Genomic DNA, 23,341 nt, shown 5'->3' on the forward strand with positions numbered 1-23,341 from the left:
GGAAAATCTGCACAAGCCAGACAAAACCACTGAGCATCCAAAGAGGAGTGAGATGGAAAGAAAGGAAGGCGTGTGTGCTAGTGGCGTTGATCCTGAATCGCTAATAAGCTTAGAGATAAAGAAGCAAGGACCGGCTTCATTTGATGGGGCAGCAGCTGAGAACTTCCCTGCATATTCTGACAGTAAGCAACAGCCCACTGTAGCTGTTATCTCTATAGGCAATGCACAGAAGAGGGACTTAGAAGATGCTGCTACCGCAGAGGGAAATAACTTAATTACAGACTGTAATGCAGAACCAGTTTCATCTGAAGAGGATGTAAGTCTTCCTACTGAACAGTGCCAGGATCCTAAGCCAAATGAACAGGAGAAAAGTGAGTACAGTGATCCAGACGTTGCCAAGAGCACCTCTGACATGGCAGCTTCAACACTTGTCCCGGGAGGATCTTACAATCATGAAAAGTTGACAGACAATTTTACTGTGTTACCTGGGGAAAATCAGGAGACACACATTCGCAGCAATTTTATGCATGACATTAAGTCTCCGAATGACATGCAGATGATACAGGATGATCCAGTAAACAGGGAATGCTTGGAAACATTGGAAAATTCACAAGATGCACAGCAAGAAAAGAAAGTGACCATGCATGGTTTAATAGCTTACTTAAAAAACGAAGTAAGCCAGGATGATTGCTTGCAAACTGACTCTCAACTAGAATCTAGCAATATGACTGAGGGAGATGTAAAAGAGAACAATGACATAGTGTTAGGCACAGCAAAGGCAGGTAACGAAAAAGCTGGAGACATCCCTGAAACAGGTACTGCAAGGATGTTAGTCACTGGTGAGGGTGACTTAGCTATAAACACAAGCACTGAAGAGCAGGAGACAGACCCGTACAAAAATCACTCTCCAACCATTCCTGTGATGGAGCAGGGTGAGCAATCTGCATGTACAGATCTCACTGTTGCTGAAAATCAGCGGAGCAAGATGAATTCAGAACATGAAAGCTCACTTCAGGATGCCAAAAGAAAGCTATCACCGCTTGCATTAACTGAGCCTAAGAACCTTGACCTCAATGAACTTCAAGACATGGCTGTAGCAGGATTACCTACTGAAAGGTATTTACTTTAAATTACTATGTGAAATGGTTGTCAGGACCCTGGGGCTTGATAGGGATACAATTTTCAAGGCAGATACCCATTGTCTGGGTGGTTTGGGAGGGCATGGCACTTACTCTGTTCTTAAATTTCTATTAAATTTATGTTACTTCTAAATGTAGACTATGTGAAAGAAATTTGAAATAATTTGTAAGGGCAGAGGGGTCCCAAAAGCTGAGGAGCACAATTCTTACCTGTTCTATCTGCTGGTCCAGATTCCTGCCCTTACCTGTGTGGATTTGTTTATGCTTCCCAGTGTTCACATCTCATAGCCTAAAGTTAGGCAAACAGATAGCACTTCCTAGCCTTAAGTTAGCAGGCTTTTGCCTAAGTTTTGGTGACCCAGTTAAATGAGACCTACAGCATTCACATGGTGGATTGCAGTATTTAAAAACAACCCTACAGTATAACCCAATTACTCACACTGTTAGTTGTCTAGGCCTCCCACTTATCCTCCTGTATAATATAATTGTATTGACAGTGCCTTTGATCACTGTGTTATTCAGTGTTTCTAATGTCAGGGAGTTGTTTCAGATGTGAATTCTTCTTAGCTGGGATTTGTGGAGCCTAAGAGTTGTTGGCTTTTTTATTTTCCAAACCTAGCAGTAACTGCTTTAATAAAGTTAAGACTTTTTGTTTGTGAGTTTCTACTTTGCTGTCTGAATTCTCAGTTTGATGTGCAGTTAATTCAAAAGAATTATGATCTTAGAACAGGTGCTCTCCCTTTATCTAGTCATGTCACTGCTTCCTCTGTAACCTCAGCAACTTTCTAGCAGGCTGTCCTTCTCCTTCCCATACCAGAGGAAGCAGCTATAGCTGTAACTACTAAGAGACAACAGCAGAGCAGAAGGGTACAGTGAAAAGCTGACCTATTTCAGACAACATCAATGAATAGCCTGCATAGATGGAATCTTTATATGTATTACCAAAAAATTAGATGATACTAGCTGAATAAGGAGGGAAAATGTTTCAGTGCCACATTCCTTAAAGGTTAAAATGATAAAACCATATTGTAAGTGAAAATAGCTGAATGTGGGGGAGTTCCTCCTGTTGTATGTGAGTCTGGGACAAAGGCTGAATATGATCTAATTGTGTGAGTAAAATGTACATTAGGAGAATATTAGAAGTATTGGAGGTCTGAACACCTCTATGACTTTCTCTTTAAGGATCTGTCTATAAAATGACAAGACAATTAGACCCTGTCATTTCTCTCTAGCTCCTTTCCTTTCTTTTTGTTTCCCTTTATACGATGGGAAGCTTCATAGTGGGTAGCTCTGAAATTACCAAACAAATTGCTGGCATGGCCTGATTCAGAAGCCTTGAGGGACTATGGGGCAGTACATGCATATGTCTACACATGTGTTTTATATCAGGGTGGGTATCATACTTTAAATAAATACCTGTGGCAAGCAGGGCAGGGCTCTTGAAACAGCTGCTGGCAATTTGTGGAGTAGTTGCTTAATACTTGCATATGCTTTAAGAATTCATTATCACCTGTTTTTCCAGCGTGAGGGTTTGTATCAACAGGCAGCTGCTACTTTTGGACTGCAGCTGTAAGTGGTGTCACACACATACCAAGTGTGCATACGCATGCAGGAGATACTGCGTGCAGGGCCATACGCAATTGTGGTATTGCAGACTTAAACACTGGGGACTCTCGGAGGTAGAGAGGAGTCTCTGCTTTTGATCAGGCTCGTTTCTTAGAGGAATATGCATGTATAATACAAAAGAGAAGTAGAAAGCATTAGTTGAGCTGGCTGGTCTGTCTTCAGCGGGTCCAACACAGTTTTTTCCTCTGAGCTTAAGACTGGTTTTGTATAGTTGAATTTTAAGCTGTAGCCCATATCCTGTGTACTCTGGTCATAACACTTGTTGCTGCAGAGTGGTTTTCAATTGTTTATTGCCCTGTAATCCTTACAGAGGATAAACTAGTATAGCCATGCAAAAAAAGGTGCACATTTTTAAGAGCTGACTGTGGGCATTTGGGCCTGATGGGAAGAACTCCAGGGAGAAAGAATCCTTCTCAGCTCTCAAAATACATAGTAGTAAGAAGCATATTATATTTAGGAGAAGGAAATGGCATGTTCTGAATTATTTCAGCATTGTTTTCTCTCCTCTCCACTTCTTCTGTATAGCTTCATCTCTTACAAGATCTCTTATGTTGAAACCCCACTGAATTGTGGCTGAGGGGCCGGAGTTGTGTGATCTGACTCTTAAATCCTTGTTAGGATTTCCTCCTGTAGAGGAAGCAAAGGAATTTCTTTCCTTTGTGGCTATGGCACTGGTAGGAGGGTGGACTTGTGATGAACAGTAGATCCAAGAACTGTGTGCAGTGACTCCTGCCCCCACCTCCTTTAGGAGTGGGACAGTGGTCAACTAATAAGAAAAGCCTTTATGTCTGAAGGCAGTAGTATAGCACCAAAATCTTCCCTTCAAATCTTCAGTAAAAAGGACAATTATTTTTGGAAAGGAGGTGGTGGCTGAAGCATTAGCCCTACTTCCTTGTGGAAGTACAGCTGTGCTATTAGCAGAAATAGGGAAAGGTTGGATTTTGGCAAACCTGTCTGTCAGCACTGAAAAGGAATTAAAAATAACCCTTTGGTTTTGACATTTCCATCTCTCTCCCAGATCTGTGACTGAAAACCTGTGTTTGTGATGGCCACATCTGGGCATCAAAATGTCATCCTTCCACTTACTATTGGGCACCCAGCCACACCATTTTGCTGTTTTATTTGGAAAGGAAGATCAGGACTTAAGGGTTTTTTTTTTTTCTCCATTTGTAGTGTCTACAGGCATTCATTTTCATTCTTTTATGGAGGGAGAAAGGAGGTTCATGTATGTTCAGGGAGTCCGCATACTTTATGCCACTGAAATGCTCCTGTTTGCATCATGGGCTATGGCAGGTTTTGAGCAGAGCACGGAACAAAACTGGAAATGATGGCAAAATTTTAGGGATGTTTAGAGGTGGCATGGAGTTCTCTGATAACTTCCTATACTTCAGCTGGCTGGTACATGCAAACTGCCATTGTCTCTTGGAAAAAGTGCCAAGGGAGCTTTTTGAAGCGGAGGCTGTGAAGTCATTCCCAGATGTGCATCTGTAAGGTACAGAGAACAGATTGCATCATTCGTTGATTTGTTGGTTTGGCAAAACACTCAGCTTGTTACAGGCCTTTGGGTGTTCCAGGGTTGCGGAGATGCTCACAGGCTTGGCTTGGAGCTGGGTGTGCTACTGAGGGAAGAGCATAAGGAGCCACAAGCATGCTGCAAGCAATGACACTCATTTTGCAGTAAGGTGAGGTTCTCCTCTGCACCCCTCAGCAGAACCGGTTTGCTGCGCAGAGCAGCATGGGCTGTGCTCGCTGCAGTGCCAAGCAATACACCCGGTGCCTTCACAGGCCTCGAATGCAGGAGGGCACTGTGCAGGCTTGGTGTTCCCAGAGCTTCTGGTGCTACTGCAGATTGAGTTGACTTCTGGAGCTTATGCTGCAGAAGCAATCCTTATTCCAGCCTGTCTATGCAAATCAATAGAGAAGATGCAGTGCTTTCAAAGCTGTACTCATGCAGGTGCTCGTTCTTTTCTCTGTGGTGCCTGAACCTTCCTTGCTGGCTGTACCTTGACCTGCTCCTCACTATGTGAGTGGCACATAAAGCTAGCTTTAAAGGGCAAGGAGGCTGTGGCACTGCGCTGCTTTGAGGACAAGTGTTTCCTAACAGTTTTGACACTCCAAGAAACTCCACTGGGAGGGCCCTTTCCCAGCTACAGCACCATATTGTAGGCACTCTCTTATCGCTGCCATTGGTTTTTAGAGAACGGAGAGTTCTGTTGCATTGACTTACATCACTTACGTATAAATCTAAACAATATTCTTACATGGGAAGTATGTTGCAGCAGTTAGCATCAGCAAAGCTACTTGAAAAATATTCTTTATGTCCTATGCATGGGTCCAGACATACTTTTGAATTTGCTTCATGCTTTGCTCTTGCCATCAAAAATTGGCAAGTTCAAGAAGTCTGAAAAGAATGTTCACTCCTTAGTAAATACTGACTTGGTCTTTTTTTGTCTGCATAACAAATACAGTATTAAATATTTTAACAGTCTCGCTGAATGAGGTATGGAATGTAGAACTGCTTTTCAGATCAGTCAAGTGGGTTCTGAGCACTAAGGCTTTGTGTCGTTAACATCTGAAAACAAGAGTTTGAAGTTAAAAGGAAACTTATCAAAACAGTGATTATGCAGCTTGCTTTATTTCCCTGGGTTTTTTAATTCCAAAATTAAGTCGGGTGTGTAGCAACTCAGGATCGCAAAGCAAAGGGAAAAACAGCTGAAGGTGATTTACACATAAATGAAATGCACAAAATTAATCAGGCTATTTGTCTCACCTGCCCTTCTCCCTTTGCATCTGAATTCTTTATTTCCCTCCCATCTTGCTGTCATCCTTATCCTTAGTAGGTGCAACTGTTAGTACAGTTGTGCTTTTGGAGATGCAAGCAGCTCAGCTAGCAGTCCTTAAGTAAACTAACTGGATAGGGAGTTCTGTGGGAATTTTGTCTGTGTGAAGTCTGCAATATTTAATTTTGGTATTTTTCTACTCATAGAAGAGTAAAATTAAGATAACTTCACTCTTACCCAACGGGTATCTCACATTGCTTTCTAAGAAGTGAAAGGGAGTTTTGCCATCTACTCTAATGGATGCCATTGACTGAACTGACCGCTGTTTTAGGCAATGTCTAAGTCAGTGTAAAGTATTTATAAAATGCTGATTTGATAGTATGCCCTGTTGTACTCAAGCACATACCAATGGAAAACTAGGTAAGAGATACCATGCTGGTTATTTTTTTATTTTATTTACGTATGCTTCTGCTACGCAAAAGTATAGAAGTAAATAATCTCTGGTCCTGCCAAATTGCTCGTACTTCCTGCTGCACTGAAAACATTCTGTAACACAGAATGACATGGATGGGTGATACACGAGCTGCTTTTTTCACACATACTTCTATATTTCTCAATAAATTACACTTATTCAATCAAATCCAGGCATTTGCTAAAGAAATCCAGCATGGACACTGTAATACTTTGTCCAATATCTGGACAGGCAGTTTAGCATCAATTTTTGTCACCTTTTTTCATGAAGGTAGAAATTACTTTCAGATTACTTTTTTTTCTGATTAGCTTTCCCCAGATGTATTTGTCAACCTTGCTTCTTCCAAGTAAGCTGCCTATTTTCTTAAAATTGTTTTTGCATATCCTACAGATCCCCGTATTTTCTCTATTCCAACCCTGTGTCTTCTGGCTTCTTGCAACATTGGATACCATGGAGCTAGTTCCACTGTCCCTGTTTCTAATAGGATATGCAAAGTAGGATTAGCCCCAGCTTTGAACCCCACAGAGGGCAGCTCCGACAACAGCAATTACAGATACAAGCATATTCCTCATGACTTGGATGTGGGCGTCCTTCCAGTTTTTCTGCATCTTGGCATGCTTGCATTGCACTAGTGCTTCTCAACAGAGACTCCTCTGGAGACATGTCTGAAGAGCCAGAACTCTGCAGTACTTGCCTCATCCTTTGGTTTCTGTTTTTCCTCCAGCTATCTTTTATGTTGATGTCCTTGGAGCCTGTCTTATCAATATTGGTCCAGGTATATGGAAGCCCACGTGTGCATTGCTAATAGCACGTGGGGCTTATTTAGATATTGCTATTCCTTAACATTTGGGTACTCTGAAAAGTCAAAAATTGTTATATGGATCTGTTTGGGCCTGTCCATCTACAGTCACCTTGACGGGTTAATTCTTACAGTAGAGTCTCTTTGGCCTATAAGAAGCTCTTCATCTCAAATTGCAATAAGTATAGAAATGTTAATTGCTCCAATCAAAGCCTTAATTGTTTTGGATTCTAAGGTCCCAGTGAAATGCTGAGTGCCACCATTCTGTGCTGTTGTCAAGAAGCAGCGCTAGTATGTTATGTTAATCCTGTTCTCCCAGCTGAAAAGTGCTTGGGATCTCCTCCCAGACTAAGCATTTCCTGATGAACTCTTCTTTGTTCACCCAGGCGTAATCCTTCCTCTTCCCTACTCTCCCTGTTCAGTACCTGCCCCATTCATCCATGGTGCTCAGTAAAATAACCAGCTGTCCGAAAGTGTGCTAAGACTCTGCAAGGTTGTTTCCAATTTGATTTCACTAATTTACTTTCTTTACCTCTTGGTACATTCCTTTCAAGACAGCTGTGTGAGAGGCGGCTACAGCTGCAGCCTACCCTTAAAGCCAGTAAATGTTGGGCCAAAATCTCTGTGCCAGTGGAGTGATATCAGCAAAGAATTTGGCCTCGAGCCTCTAACAGATCAGCCAGGGAGAATGCTGTACAGTCCTGTGATCCTTTTTCACCGAGACCATCCTACGAGCACCATGCACCCAGTTATCCTTGCTTTGCTTAAATAAGGGGGGTGTCTAGTTGTTTCAACTGATAAATCATATTAGGAAAATAGGCTGTATGTAGACAAGTAGGATTTAAATGATTTGTTGGCCTGAACTACCTGGTGTTTTCCAACCTGAAACCTGTAAAGCTTGGTTTCTCTTTGTAAATGATGCTCTGAAAACCACGGAGCACTTGCTTCTGCTTCATGAAACTGAAACTCATCAAACTGCTTTTTTATCCTTTTTCAGCCCGTTTCTCCTAGCTCCTTTGGCTAATGAAACACAGTGTAATCAATAAAGCTTTTTTTTTTTTTTAAGGCACTCAAGAGCTTATGTAAAATCTTTGGAATTTGTTAGTATGATAACATTGTTATGCTCTCCTAGCTGATAGAAATATCAAAGCCAGCTAAGAATAACTCTGCAGGAGACAGAGAGGATTGGATTTGTTTCCTGGAATGAAAACAAAAAGCATGTATGTATGCATTGCTCAGTTTCTAACAACTAAGGAAAAAATTTTAGCTGTCATGGAAATAAATGGACACTTAAAACTCCCATCACCCCTTCTTAACAATGTCATTAAATGAGTCAAAATGTAGAGTTGGTTTTGCTGAATATTTAAAAGTCTCCAAGATTTTCCACATCTTCTCTTTTTTTCTTTTTTTGAATGCTGTGATGGTACATGAAACTTCTGTTGCATGCAGCATTCTTCAAATCTTGTTCTTCTGGTAGAAACTCCAAATAAACTTGGTTTGCTAGAGAAATTTTCACTGGAATTTGTGAGGCTTTGAGTGTAGCCTAGAGTTTTCTAAAACTTGATCTTACTTATTTGGAAATTTGCAAAATGGCAGGTTCCCATCACTTTGATCCTCCAAAATGTTATGGGTTAACATTAAACTTTCTTTTTTTTCAAAGCAGATGGTTAAGGTAAAAGTCTGGGAATTTAAAGAGACAGCCTTCCCAAAGCCTGGCTGCTAAAATTTGCTAGGAATTGCACAACCTGAATTTCAGCCACCACAAATGATGGTTGTGGGCAATTTGTATGTGGAACGTAGTGGAAATATAAAGTTCAGGTGTTTGTTACAGAAGCAGCTTGGATAATCTCAGCCAGGCTGCTCTGCAGCTAATTGGGTCCGTGGTTTTGCAGAGTGTATGTCTAGGAACCTCTGGTTAGGAAATGCAAAAGAGCAACCCCTCTTTAATTTTAAACAAACTAAAATATATTTATATGGTTTTCTTTGTTGCAAATGGCCTTAAAAATGGGCACTAAGTTTTCACAAAGAACAATTTAAAATCACAGATGTGCATTTTTTTAAAGCTCAATCACATGATGCAGCCCTATTGTTCAAAACATAGGCATTGCTGTTTTGCCACCTTTTTTGCAAGTTTATCACAAATATTGTAATATTTGTATTTGCTGATAGACTAGTGATAACCTCAGTTTAAAGAGTTAGAAAAGAGCGAGCCTTGTTTCCATGCTTACAGAGAAAAACCTGACAATCTGATCTGAGTTCATCCTGTATTTTCAAAAAACATAATGCAAATTTAAAAGGAAAACTGTGTGGGTCTGTGGGGTGTTTTTTTGTTTAGTTTGGTTTTGGGTTTGTTTTTACATTTATTTAATGTAATATTCTTTCCAAGTCAATTTCATGGGTTTTTCATAAGTTTTTTTGAGGGCTGACTCATTCCCCACGCTCCCCCCAAGCGCTTTGGTTTGGCAAAAGTGACATCATTTATGGGAAAAACCCTCAGATCGAATTCACAGGAGCTGGGCAGAATGGGTCACCACTAGCAGTACGGTGTCCCATCGGAAGCTTTCACCAGGTGTCCACCCACGGTCTTAAAGCATGACCATGGAGCACAGGCTGAAGGATGGGGTCTCTGATGACATTTTCCAAGTCATAGTCCAGACTTCTGAAAACGCAACCTAAAAGGATGTCCTGGAATCCAGCACTTCTGGAGGTGCTTTACTTAAGTACCTTTAATTTTTCTGTAATTCAGTTTCCCATCTTTGGAGCATAGGGTAAAAATGTTGCACACCTGAGATTATTCATGTGTCAGTCCTGCAGTTAGGAGCAGTGTGGGATGTGGAAGCTAGGGTGAAGTGTATATATGTCCCGCCTTCCAGCACCACGTACCTATGTAATGTCAGGTAACTATAGTATCACTACAGGAACTCCATTGTACCTGTATCATGAACTACTTAGCATTGCCAAACTAACAAGACCATTATTTCTTTTAGGGTTTTGTCCACCCCTAAGACTGCAACCTAACTTCTCACATGTAGCTTGATAAAAGTTATTTTCATGGACACATACGTATGTAGAAAAGGAAAAAGTGGACATCTAGCAAAGATAAAAGTCCTTCACCCAAATGCAAAACACTGGTGTTCTTTTAAAACGTTTGGGATCTACATAAAAAACCAAACAACAACAACAATCCCCCCCCCCAGTATAAACCATCCTGATGCTTTCTGGCCTTTCCTTGAGGCCAACTGTTCCCTGGGAGCCAGGGCAGGGCCCGGGCTCCAGCGAAGCCATCCCGCAGGACGTCTCCAGCCGCTGAGTCCCTCTCATCAGGGCTCTCACCGCTCCAATCCGGCTCCGACCCTCCGGAGAAATCTTTTGCAACACTTGCTTTCACGGCTCTTTGATCTACGGGCTCCCAGCCTCAGCCAGACAGCGTGCCACTGCAGGCTACAGCCTGAAAGTCAGCCCCTGTCCTGTAATTGTCTCCCCAGCCTTGCTGGGAGGTTGCTTATCTCTTGTTTTCCTGTTGCTTTTCAGCTTGTTTCCTCTCTCCTCCCCCAAGCCTTCTCTTAACGCAGGTTAATTAATTCTCACAGGAAAATGAGATAACCAAGCACACCTTAGCACCGTGTTCCTGGAGTTACTGCGTATCAGTTTTCCTCTGTTTAAGTAGTAGAGGGCACTGGCAGGAAGGTGAAAATGGTTTTGTGGACAAAGGTGTGTTGAGATTGTTTAGCAGTAGGTGAAAGGGGCTTGGTAGGGCAGAAGGCTAATGAATAAACAGGGTGAGGCATGTTATTTGAGCAAAATGACCGTTTCATTCAAAAAATGCGAACTTTGGTTTTGTTAGCGGGAACGTAACTAGTCTGTGACCACAGCTTTGTGCCAGACTGAAATGCTGCTTGCAAAGAAAATAAAAATTTATTTTAATGAATCTTACTCTCTGCGGGGTCTCCTCCCCCCCCCAGCCCCGGGCTGTTATACCTGCAGAAGCTATTTGTGAAATGGTTTCCAGATGACAAAAGTTTAGTTCCCCCCGCCCCAATGAGAGGGTGGCTGAATGCCTGTACCTGTATCAGAAATCACGGTAACTATTTCCATGCCTGGTTTCCTGCTGCTTGGGAGGCAGGATATGAGAGAGCTGCTCTCCCTTGAAACTCTCAGCTTGACCTTAATTCTTGCTGTCAGAGCGGATGCTACTGGCTCCCAGTCCTGCAACCAAGTGAAATCTCCAAAGCACATCGTACCGTACGTGGTGTTTACCCCTCGACGAGCCGTACCTTGCAGCCCAGGTGACGTTGGTAGTCTACATGTTTGTCAGCATTTTCACCCATTAAGTATCTGATTTGGTCTCCGGGGAGCATTTGGTATATTCTTCTATTCCCTGTACAGGTATCTGAATTGCTAGAAGCAGCAATGAGCACATCTAGGGGAAATGCCGGTCATCTGCTTTCGGACTAGATGTGAAAGAAAGGTCTCCTGTAAACCCAAATTTACCTGGTCAAAAATCTGTTTCCTTCTTTTGTTCTTAAAATCAAACAAGGTGTAGAAGGAGAAACAGTTCAAGAGTAAAAAAAAATAAAAAATTAAAAACTGATGAATACTGTTTCCACCTGAGGCTTAGTTCTGAACTGATGCTTTGAGAGGTCCAAGTGGTATCATTACTGTACCCTAACATTAAAAGGAGATGAACAGTCCTGCCAAGAGCTGGACTGAGTTCCGAAGAAGAGGAAATGTTAGTTTTGTCAGCCAAGCAGGCGTAGCTGGCACCACAGTTAAATGTCCAGAGTTTGGGCAGAATGCACGTGGGGTCAGCTGGGAAACTAACTCGGCTAAATTAAGGCACTGTAGTCCCAGCATTTTATCTGAAATAACTCGATTGGGCATTTGATAAGCAATGAATCTACCAGCTGTCTTACTGTGGGATAGATATTATAGACATTTAGTCTGTAGTTCTTGTATGACATGTTATACACATGATAATGATCTCCCTGGGTAGACACTCAATTAATTCCTTGGGTGCTGGCAGCTTGAATATGCAATTTGGTGTATCTCAATGCAAAGACTTAATTACCTGTGAAGCCATTCTTTTGTATTGTAATAAACCCATAGGAAACTTAAGAGATTAATAAGGGCACACAAGTAATTAAAACCGCTCCATTTTCTTATAGGTAAGGAAACCTATAAGAAAACCTGTGTGACTTTAGGAGCTGGAACTTAACACAAGAATTAGAGTAGCAATAAAAAGGTTTGTTTAAAATTAACAGCTATAAACAACTAAAGCTTCAGTGGAAGTTGTTAAAAACTTTTCCTGCATCCTGAAACTTTAAAAAAAATTACCTTTAATGTTGGGCCAAACATCATTCCTGCATCCTGAAACTTGAAAAAGTTGCCAACCACCACCAATTAAGCAAGGTTCTGCTTCAGCGGTTTTTAAAATGCGAGGAGGTATTTGTGTACGCTTTAAGGGTTACATACATCGTAATTTAATCCGTCCACATCCACCCCCCACCCGCAGCAGATGGAAACTCCGAGCAGCCATCGGCTTGTCATGACTCAAAAAGTCCTGGAAGAAATTCCACCGCAAAACCCGAAGAAAAAAAAAAAAAAAAAGAAAAAGAACAAAACCCACGTGGAAGACACGGCTTTGGGGCAGCATGCGGGCTCCTCTGTGTCTGTGTGTGTCTCTCCACCTCGGTTTAGCTTCCAGCGCTCCGGCAGCGGGATGCGCCCCGCGTCCTCCCCCGCCGGGGTCGGATGCCTCCGGGGCGGCAGCAGCCGCCCCGGAGGCATCCGACCCCGGCGGGGGAGGACGCGGGGCGCGGCAGGCTCGGTGGCTGCGGCCTTTCCTCAGGGAGCCTCATGGGAGGAGCCTCCGAGAAGCAGCTCCAGGCTCCTAACTCATCGGCCTGTTTGGTTTTTTTTTTTTTTTTTTTGGAAAGCTCCAGCTCTCTCCCAAGCTGCCGCAGCCGGGGGGGTGGTAGTGGTGGTGGTGGTGGTGTCGGGTTTGGCGTGGAGCAAGAGCTGCTGTTGTCGACCCGGGATGGTGGAAGTAGAGGGAATTCGTGTTAAACTGAGGGCCTGTTGCGGGCTGTTGTGTTGGAACCGAGGATGACTGAGAATAGCAAAGCTGGTGATTATTTTCTGGCCTTGGTAAGTAGACACTTGCGAGGGGAAAGTTAGCCAAGGGAATAACAAAAGCAATGTGCAGTTACAGGCTGTATCAGAAATTAAAAGTTAGCTGTTGTTTACCGCTGCTTTTCTCTCTCTCAAAAGATTATTGCACTTTTCCCCCCCTTCCTTTTTTATTTTCCTTTGAACAACTTGTCGAAAAGTAACACTTCTACGCAGTAAAATACCCTCCTGCTCACCCAGCGCTGCCTCCAGCTCGGGGAGAGGATTAACTCGCCGTACCTCCAAGGAAGAGACTGGATGGTTTTGTGGCTTCTGCCATGGCTTGTGGTTGGGTTTCTGCTCGGCCGGGGTGTCAGCGGGTGAGGAGGCTTGGAGGGAGGAGAGGGGGGAGTGTTGGTCGCGCTGAGAAACTTCTGGTTCAGGTTTACTAGCTGGAATTTGGAAACTTTTGAATTCTGCAGCAAGGACATCAGGACGTGACTGAGAGCCCTTCGGAGGCTCTAAAAGCTGCACGGTGGTGACGTTATGGGCTTTTTATAATGGTTGACACTTATTACAGCAAATATGCTTATTCATCCTGTGCAGGCACGATTTATACTTCTAACACTTTTATGTGGCTTTCTGTTGTCCGTCTTCTAGCTTGCGAAGGAAGTAATACTGTAGCACGTGTTTCGGTCCCCTTAAATCTTTTAATCTAAAATAATTGTATTTGTTTGTTTAATGTAATAACTCACCGTAACTTTTAGACTTTAATGCGACCACAGTAATGTAGAATAGTCGGGGAAAAAAAAAAAACAGTTGTTTTTTTTTTTCTGTTTCATGGTTATGACTAATTACACCAATGATCAATCTGGATACACGTGTTACAAAAATTAAGGGACCTCTAAGCAAGAAGGGTTGGTTGAGTGAGAGAGGAAGTCCAGGCCCTCAGGTAATGTGTGACTAAACACCATCCCCTGCCAAGATTAACTTATCTATCTTGTCAGGATTTCCACAAGCACTGCCAGAAAAGTATGGCTTCTGAGAATTACTCTCCATCATCACGTGAATGGATTGCCTGACAGCGATAGCACTATCATCCTGCTTGGCCGGGTAATTTGGAGTTACCTGCAGGGATTGCCAGCTGCTGTGCACCTGGGTTTCTAGGGTTGCTTTTCATAGGTGGGGTATTGCCTTCAGGAAGTCTTTTAAAAGGTGCTTTCATTTCTCCAGAATGCTGTTTCTGCATTTGTTTTCCTTTCTCACTTTCTTAGTATGGAAATTTGCAGTCAGAGAAGGGACTCCCTTGTTGCTGGAAGCACAGCCTTGTGTCCGGAGCCGGGCAGTCGTGCGTTCCCGCATGGACTGCAGCCAGCCCGCAGCCTTTGGGAGATGCAGCTGGTTCCTGTTGCTCTGCCAGGATGATGACAGTTCCCTTCCTCGGGGACAGGCGTGACTCAGGTGCTGCCCAAGCTGTGGTGGGCTGGCTCTTCCTAGGCGCTCTGAACATGGTCACCCAGCATCCAGACCTGTTCTGCTGATCACTCGAGTCTGGCTCAGAGGAAGGAGCATGTAAATCTCCAACACTGGAATAATTCCCCCAGGAGCCAGTTGTGGTATGTTGGTGGCAATATCTTTTTTCCATAAGTGTAGAAGAAATGCTGCCATGCACAGTACTGTACATCAAACTCACGTGTCCCCCTGTATGACAGTGATTTTATTTGTTTAATTAACACATACCAGTTCATCTCTCGGATACCTTCATTACTATGTTTGTACAGCGTCCAGCTCGGCAGGACTCAGCCTGGCTGAGGCATGCAGAAGGGCTTGCAGTGTAAATACAAAGTGCTGATGCGAGGCACTTAAGGCATAGTTTCCCCTTCAGAGTACGGAAGGAATTGGAGAGATTTTTCCAAAATCACATATTTAAATGCATAAGTAATTCTTTGTTGCATTTACAAAAGGCAGCATATTTCCCAAAACTTGAACTTTTGACTGGAAGTATATGTTTAGCTGGTAAAAGTAAAACCTTGGCTATATCTATGCGTAGTGACCAGCAAAAGTAACTGGTGACCCCAGTCATTGCTGTGTCTGAGCTTTTAAAACTGTTGCTGGCATATGGACTCACCCTGCGGGGACATCATTTGGTTGTATGGATGTCTCCTTAGTTCATTGGGAAATAAACCCAGACTTTCCGTTTCAATCTTAGCATCTCCTATTTTTCCTAAAATTCTATTAATATTTAAATTGGTCTTAAATTACCTCACAAGAAGTAGTGGGGGGGGGGGGGGGGAGAGTTTTGTTTGTTTTTAATCCTGTGGTATCTTATGAAGCACTTCTGAGTCGTTTCCTGAGCAAGATTAGTTTTAGTTTCTGATACCAGTAATGTTGATTTCTGATCTGAGAAATAGCTTCTTAATAGCTTCTTACCTCCTACTCTGCTAAATCATATTGACAGGAGTCCCAATAATCATGAAAATACATGGAACAGAAATACCAAAGGTGCATAGAGTTACTATAGCAGGTTAGTGTTGGATTTTCTATACCTGAAGTTTATTTCAATGAGTGTGGCTAATGTATGAGATGATAAGCTACAAAATAGTATGAGAAGGTAAAAATTAATATTGTGAAGGAAGGAATTAATAAAATGGATGAAATTTTGCGAGGTACAATGTGTTCCAATGAATGAATGTGAACTGATGTAGGTGCTGCTAGATCTCTTTCCCTTGCAAAGAATTGCAGTGTAAGAACTTAGCAGAAATAGCAAAATCTCTCAATATTTTTTCTTATGCATGTGTAAACTGAGGCTCAAAAAGTTGCCTGTTTGGCCCAAGTTATTACAAAGCCAAATATGAAATCTAGAGGCTTTTGTCTATCAGCCTTGCTGTACCCAGTGAGCAACATCTTGTTTCTTGAAGAAAATGAAATAGCGGGTGATGAGAGTGCCGAGAGCTCAGTCCTGCCCTGTGGTTCTGGTGCCATTTTCCAGAGATTTCTGGAGTAAGAGCAGGATCTATAAATCTTACTGTTATCTCATTAAAAGCAACCAAATGTTTGGGACTAGGAGATAGCAGGGCTTGAAATGCATATTGGTTTCCCTTGGAGTAAACTTGGAGCTGTTGTTCGCTGTTCAAAGGGAGCCACATCCAGCTCTCCTGATTGGAAAAACATGGACAGGGAGAAAATGCCAAGACCCGTGGCTGCCTTCTGTCTCCAGCACCAGTGTCAAAACATTTTAAAACTTTAGTGTGAAATGGGGTTTTTAGGGTTTGCATCTCACTGATGTCAGTAGGAGAGCAACAAATGGACCCGCCAGAGCACCTAGTGCTCGCTGTGTTCGCAGGGTTGGTGCCGAGGACCTGACCCTGCTTGCTTCTGTGTCCGTGTGTTTAAAGCTGTGCTTTTTTTACAGATTTTAAATACATTTCCTGCCTTGGTTCGAAAGCTTCTTACATAGCCAGAGGTCAGACCTCCTATGTTTAAACAGAAGAAATTACATAGGTTTATGCAGTTATTTCTCATTCACTTAATGACAAGTATGGATCAAGCTTTGTCTGAAACTTGCTATTTGCGTATCTGCCTTCTAACAGTGACTTGGAAAATCTCTTTTCAAGGATAAGTAGAGGCCTTAAAAGTGAAATTATGAAACTCAAGAGCCTAAGGACACTTGATGAGCAACATCTTTCACTTGTGACACACTAATAACAGACTGAACCCCTTGGTCTTCGGGCTGAATTTAGTGTGCTCGCTGCAGCTGTTAGTAAGCAACTGCTTGTTAAACTGTGAGGTATTTTCCTTTGAAAAGTATTTCAGTCATGCTTGTCGTAAGTAGAATTTGGAAGTCATTTTAAGTAGATCCTCTTCCAGACTTGACCCAGAACTCGGGCAATGGAATGGAAAAAGCTCATGGCCTTTCTACAGAGCTCCATTCTTGAAACAAATTGGCCTAAAAAGCTGGTTGCTGGAGAGGACTTACAGCAGGGACCTGGTGGCTGGCGCCTGCAAGGCAAAGGCAGTTGTGATGCCCAGGAATGTCAGTTGTGGAACTAGTTTGAGCAGCTTTCGGATAGCTTCATTGTTTGTGCGGCACAGAGCAAGGTGGCTTAGCAATGAGCAGTTTTGCCGTCACATCCCCAAGCCCGAGTTTCAAGTTACGTTGTTCACAGACTGTCTGAAAATCGCAGCCTGGGAGTTGGTGGTACAGCAGATGTGAATGGCGGCAGGCAAACACTGTGCTTCTCGCCAGATTGGGGTACACCAGTACAACAGCTTCAATTGCAGTTTTGGCTTATGCTGTACTTTCTGTGTGTTCACAGGAAAGACCCGTAGTGCTCTGTCAGTAGCCAGAGCAAGATCTGCCCATCTGCGTTTGACTTCTTGAGTATATAACAAAGAAGTTGCAATGTCCTGTTGTCAAGATCTGCTTTCTAAACATTCGTTTTAAGGCAAAGCAGAGGGGGCACCCCAGTTTGTGCTGGAAGTATATGCAACTCTTAACTGTGAGTGGAAACCTGTCCTTTTATGCTAATAAGCTAAAGGACTTTAGAGCTTGTAAATGTCTTGGCTCAAAGCTTCCTAGAACAGGCTGAGCCCTCAGGTGTGATTAAACCAGAGAACATGTGGACAGTTAATTGCTTAGTAGTGTAATTAGGTAAAAGTAATATTGTAAGTTTAAAAAATAATCAAATGTTCTAGGCTGTCATCTGAGAACTGCACTCGGTGCAGTGGCTTAACCCTTAACTCTTGTTAAGTGTTGGTGTAACAGAGGAGAGAACGTCACTTGGCTTGTCAGGCATGCCATGGACAAACGAACTGGACTGAGTCGGAATGATACTGTGAAAACACTGGAAATGAAAAGCAAAAACACTGGCTTAGAAAGGATCACAGGCGTAATTAATTAAAAATAATATAAAAAAATGAGAAAACAATCTTGACAAATGATTATTCCCATATGAACATGTTACTTTACAGAATCCTTTAGATAAGACATCTGAAGTTACCAGAATAATATTGACATTATTATACTGCAGATTAACTCCTTGTTATGTTCTTTGAACCAAAATTAGACTATGGTAGAGAATCATACTGATCCATTGGATTTGCAGTTAGGTGAGGAAGTAATTGTCAAGTGTTAAAGCTGACTGAGTGAGAGTTTTAAGTTTATACACCTCTGCTCAAATCTGTCTGCGTAAGGTACCATCCATCTGTGTACAGGGTTGTATTCACTTGGTAGTACTGGAAACGACGTGAACAGAAGGGTGTTCAGGAAAGCGGCACCTCAAACCTGAGCCAGTTGGGTGAATCTGCAGATGTGCAATTGGAACCCCAATTAAAGGTCGCATTTATGTTTTACAAAAACCTAAGGATTTCAGTGAGTTCCAGAGAGAACTGACACTTCCAGGGCCCTGGTCTCTGGGTGGCCATATGGGAAGGTCAGGTCAAAGTAAGCAACAAAAACATTGTTTTCAGGGGGTTCCTATGGTTTGGTGTCTTTGTTGAAAACAAATGAAACCCACTTCTTCAGCGAGGCTCCTTTCCTTCTTGATTCAAGGGTGTGTTTCCAAATTGTTTTCTTTTAGCCATTTAGTACTCGGCAGCACCCAGCTTTCACCGGGTATGGGACAAAGCTGGCTGTCTCCCTGCATGTGCTCCCTGCAATGCCAGGGACACCTTTGTCGGACTGTGCTCCCACTGATGAGCGCCTGTGCAGCTCCGTGGCAGGTGAAAGCCAGACTGGAGCTCCCTGTGTGTTACGTGGTTTCTGAGCAAGGAAGTCTTGCCATTTCTCTTGTTTAAGCAGTAGTTCGTTTTCTTGTGTGCTTTTTAAAATCATAAAATGGGGTTAATATGCTGTTGGATTATATTATCTCATTGCTCCTGCAGTTGTAACACAGACAACAGTCCAGTGACTTCAGGCCGGTGGGAACAGTAGAGCTGTGCACAAAAGCAACTTGTTTTAAAACCGCCAACTTTCGCTGCGTTCCCTAACACACAAGTTAGCATACGTGTGCTAAAGTACAGCGGTTCAGACAGCCAAATGACAATAGTTTTGCAATAACTCAGACCTCTAAGGCTGCCTTTTTCCATGTCTCTTCTCTCCACAGCCCTCCTGGGCCAGGTGATGATATACAGTTGGCTTCTCCCCTCGATCCTTCTGAGCAACCCTTAGCTGTTTCTGCGGCATATGGAAATGTTGACCCCGTGGATGCTGCTGAGCTGACTGCAGCAAGGTATTGTACAGAGCCGTTGCAGCTGGAGTGGTGGAAAGCAGCTGGAGTGGTGGAAAGCAGCTGCAAAATCCTTACTGATGTGGGGGGGTGGAGGACCACGGAGGTCAGCGCTAGCTAAGAAATTGGTATCACTCTTTGTGGATGGATATATGTCTGGTATGGCCAGTTGCTGATGTGTTTGCCGAGTCTGTTTGTAGTCAGGGCAGCATCTGTCAGTGGAAGTCTTTATCAGAGTTGAAATCTCCCTCTATCAAAACCTTCAAAGAAAGATGCTGTTTATCTTTCCCTGAGACTGAATCACTTTGGCACATAGGAGGGTCATGCCATGTGAAGGTGCAATTTATGTCTTACTTTTTTAGGTGTTTATACTTTTTCTGGATTAGTACAAGGTAACTGATCCTTTGGGCACTTTCTTTAATTTTGAGAAGTTCCTTAACAGTATAATGCTGATTAAAAAGCATTGAAGTATCACATCTCTGTTGGACTCTGGGCTTTTTGTGTGCTTTTACTTGCACTCGGAAGAGAAACTGTTGCTTTATTTGTGCTGGTGGCAGTTGGGTTGTCAGGATCTTCGGGCACATGAATTTGTCTTAACTGCCAACGGTAGAGGAAGCCTTGTAGGGTGTGTTTACCCTTCAGTCATTGTGAATTCGGTGGAGTGTAAACATACACAATATATTTAAGCTCGCATTAAATTGGTTGTCTGAAGTAGCAATAATATGCTATCAAAGGCAGAAAGGAGCTTGTGTGGTTTGTTCAATCCACCTTAAAAGCTGGGTGACTTTGCTGTTCAGCTTGTACTGGTCTTCCATCAGTCCCCAAGCTGGTTAGTTGCTAATGCTGGCTGAGTGAATGTGTTAGAAACACTTTTTCCTACAATCGGGGTAAGATCATCTAGAGAAACTTACAGTGGGAAGCTAATGATGTGGATTTCTTCCAGTTCTTGTAAGTTTTTACTCAAAGAGTTGTATTTCTTTGTTTTTAACAAATGTAATTGGGTTACTGATGGGTTTTCATGGATTGTGTTTTTTCTTGCTAATGGATTGTTGGCCATAGTAGCACGGCAGTTAGAAAAGAGTGAGCGGTAATTGAGGTAGAGCTGTGAGCTACTCTTTCTGAATGCAGGGGAGTGAAGAATAGACTAACACCAGAAGTGCCAGGAAGATTTATACATGGTCTCTGGACTACAGTCTGAAATAGAAGACTCTGTTGCCCTTGGGGTAATAGTTTGCTGTTTGTAGGGAAAAAGGCACACAAGCTGTCTATGATTAAATGTCACCTTAGGAAACATTTAGGAAGAACAGTCTTAGAGTGTTTTAATTTACTGCTTCTTGTAAACCTCATGAATTCACATTGTTCACATTCTCATCTGGATCTGGAAATTCAAGTTAATTGTATTTATTATACCTTTTCTTTTGACCTTCTTCATAACTTCTGTCTTTAAAATGTTTTTACCGTTAATGTCCAAAAGTTAGTGTCGGGATTCCTTGCCTCACCCCAGCTGCGAGTGCTGGTGCTGAGCTGTAGTTACCCCATACAGGGTGGCTGAGCCCAGTAGGGTTGAGGGCACACAGACTGCTCAGCAACCACAGGATCTGCCTCTTGTTTCCATATCCTGAACTGGAGGAAGGTGCAAGGATTTTTGCAAGGGTTCAGTGCTAAAAAGTTGCATGCTAAAAAGGGATATTCAGTATGGAATTAGGTAGTTTTTCAGTTCCTGAAACGGAGGAAAGTGAGAGAGAAATATACTGTGGTCAACTAGAGTGAATCTGGCTGCAGATAGTTCTCCTGTGTTTGTTGGTTTTAATTTTTTTGTTTATTTTTTTTTTTTAAAGCTGCATCAGTTAACTCTTGTCAGTACTGTTTGTTTTTCTTACTCCTTTATTTTGCATCCTTGTTCAGCTTTAGACATAAAGGCCTACCTGTTCTCCTTGCACCCGTCTTTCCTGTCCAGGCTGTTATGCTTGCCAGCTTCTCTGTGATCCTTGCAGAAGTGTTCCCTGGTGTCCCAGCAGTAGAAATGCAGTGGCTCCCACATGTGCCCATCCACAGGTGCAGGTGGTCGCCAGAAGAGGGGTTAATATCAGTGCAGCTGGACCCCTGGTGTAGCTCCTGTCTGAAAGCAGGCATGGTGCAACTCTCTTCCAGCACTGACAAACACTGCTGACTTCTCTGTGGTTTGGTCAGACCTAAACTGGTAACAACATAATGTTAGCAGCATATGAAAGCAGTACTCTTAAAATGCATGGGATTATGCTCACAATGAGGATCAGTAATAGCAGGACTGGGCTTTTCTTCTGCAAGGGAAGAGTCTCAGCAATGTTTGTTGTTTCATGTCATTGCCTTATCCCTCCTCTTTTGTGACGTGGAGAAGATTCTTGCCTATGTAAGTAAGATGATCATATTAAAGCCACTGCTTTTTTCACATTTTATGTAGAAATACTGCAGCACTGCTTTTCAACGTGACCGCAAAAAAATTCTCTAATGCACACACAAGTGATGTCACTGTGTTGATGCCTACTGATTATAGCTCTGCACTATACTTTTGAAATGTTACCAGGGCTACTAGATGGCATGATGCTATTCCAGTCTGTCTGCAGTAAAGTACAATTATAAAGTGTTTTTCCCCCAATATATTCAGTTATTTACTAATATGTTCCTTTTGTTTCCATGTATTTCCCCATCAGGGCTGTCACATAATGCATATGGTGTGCACTTTGACAGGGAAAAATAATGGTGTATATAAGGTAGGGGTCAGTTTGTGCTAAATGTCTTCCAGATGGCAGTGCATAATAAGAGATCAGGTTGTCCCTCCATCTGTCCAGTCAAGAAACTGTATCTTTGTTTTGCTTCTTGAGGATGACTGTCTGCCTCTCTCCTCCCCTGCTGATAACATATTGATCAGGGACAACATGGTATAATCTGCTCAGTAAGTAGTTTTTTCTACTGTATCTACAGAGGAGTGCCCTGAAAAGAATTAGGTAAAAAGTTCACTGAGTGTTCTGCCAAGCATTTTTGTTTAGCAATGAAACTGAAAGGCCAAGTTCACTCTGATTTGCCGGTACACGTTGCAGTAGGAGAAATTTTGGCTAGACGCATCTTTCTCTCTATGCTGCAGGTGCAGAGCTGTGCAACAGGACTGTTTTATATGAGAAATGCTTGGATTAGAAAGGCAGAGAAGGCAGATAAGTGCCGCGGCTGTACAAGACCGCAGCTTAGCTGGGCTCCATGGTTAGAGGTGTTAAACATTTCTGAGCAGTGTCTATCTGTTCACTGCAACTTGCTGTTTGTCTTGTGGGGAAAAAAACCCCTGTAAGTGCCTATTTAAAAATGGCAGCTTGGAAAATACTCGCTGCATGAGCTGCCTTTAGCGTCAGGCCATAGGTAACAGGCAGGGCAACCCAGTCTGGTCCCTTCCACATGCTAAGGAAAGCTTCTGCTCTTGCATTTAATCTCCAGCTGAGGTTGTGGAGCTGCAGCACGGTGTTTAGTCCAGACCAAACAGAGCTGTAGCAGCTCTGTCACGAATACTAGAGAAGAAAAGCTGTGCTAAAGCTAGTAGGCGTTGGAAAACATGTTCCCCTACATCAGCCTCTTTGCCAGCTCCTGCTATGCAGAGGCCTTATTAAGCTGTCTTAAGGGAATTTGTGATAGGTGATGTCGGATGCACTAAAAGCTGTGTTGCTTTGTCTGCCAATGGACCTTTCCTGGTCACACAGTTCACAGTGCGGGGAACTGTGATGCTCTCAGGGTGTGCTCCTCAGTGTTAGCAGCACAAGCAGGCAGGAATACTCAGGGTTATCTGTATATACAGACAGTCAGAAAGTGACTTTTGAGAATTACTTGAACAGAGATGCACCTTGAAAAATGTTTGTTTTCTAATCACCTGGACTCCGCAGGATAAAGACTGGCCAATGTATAGTTTATTGTGCACTGAGAAGACTTGGCCCTTTTGGTAGTATTCTTGCTACAACCATTAGAATATTACTAGTTGGAAAATAAGTTTAATGGCAAATCTTGGTTTAGTAAGAGCTGTGGAGAGGCAGAGGTTTTAATGTAGCCGCTTCGTGTCTGAGCTGATACAAGTACCCTGAGTTGATAGCATGAGTTGATACCTGTTCCTGAGTTGATGCAGACTTCGGCTGGAGAGTTTAGAGTGGACACAGAGTCTGTGTTTTGGACAGGGT

At 42.8% G+C, this 23,341-nt stretch overlaps 1 protein-coding gene across 10 annotated transcripts in view; it reads left to right on the forward strand.

The window, feature by feature from the left end:
- The first annotated feature begins 350 nt into the window (after positions 1-350).
- TACC2 (transforming acidic coiled-coil containing protein 2) overlaps positions 351-23,341 on the forward strand; it is a 104,414-nt gene continuing 81,423 nt past the window's right edge. For 4 of the 10 annotated variants that reach the window (XM_049810557.1, XM_049810561.1, XM_049810559.1 and 1 more), the window contains exons 1-2: positions 351-1,116; positions 19,029-19,154. In XM_049810557.1, the coding sequence (XP_049666514.1) occupies positions 413-1,116; positions 19,029-19,154 (830 nt within the window). In that variant the 5' untranslated portion in view covers positions 351-412. Of the gene's footprint in view, positions 1,117-13,177; positions 13,305-19,028; positions 19,155-23,341 lie in introns of those variants that run through there. The other 6 variants (XM_049810558.1, XM_049810560.1, XR_007507299.1 and 3 more) reach the window with 5 other exon arrangements.

This window comes from Accipiter gentilis, chromosome 9 (assembly GCF_929443795.1).
Source record: "Accipiter gentilis chromosome 9, bAccGen1.1, whole genome shotgun sequence".
Lineage (NCBI taxonomy): Eukaryota > Metazoa > Chordata > Aves > Accipitriformes > Accipitridae > Astur > Astur gentilis.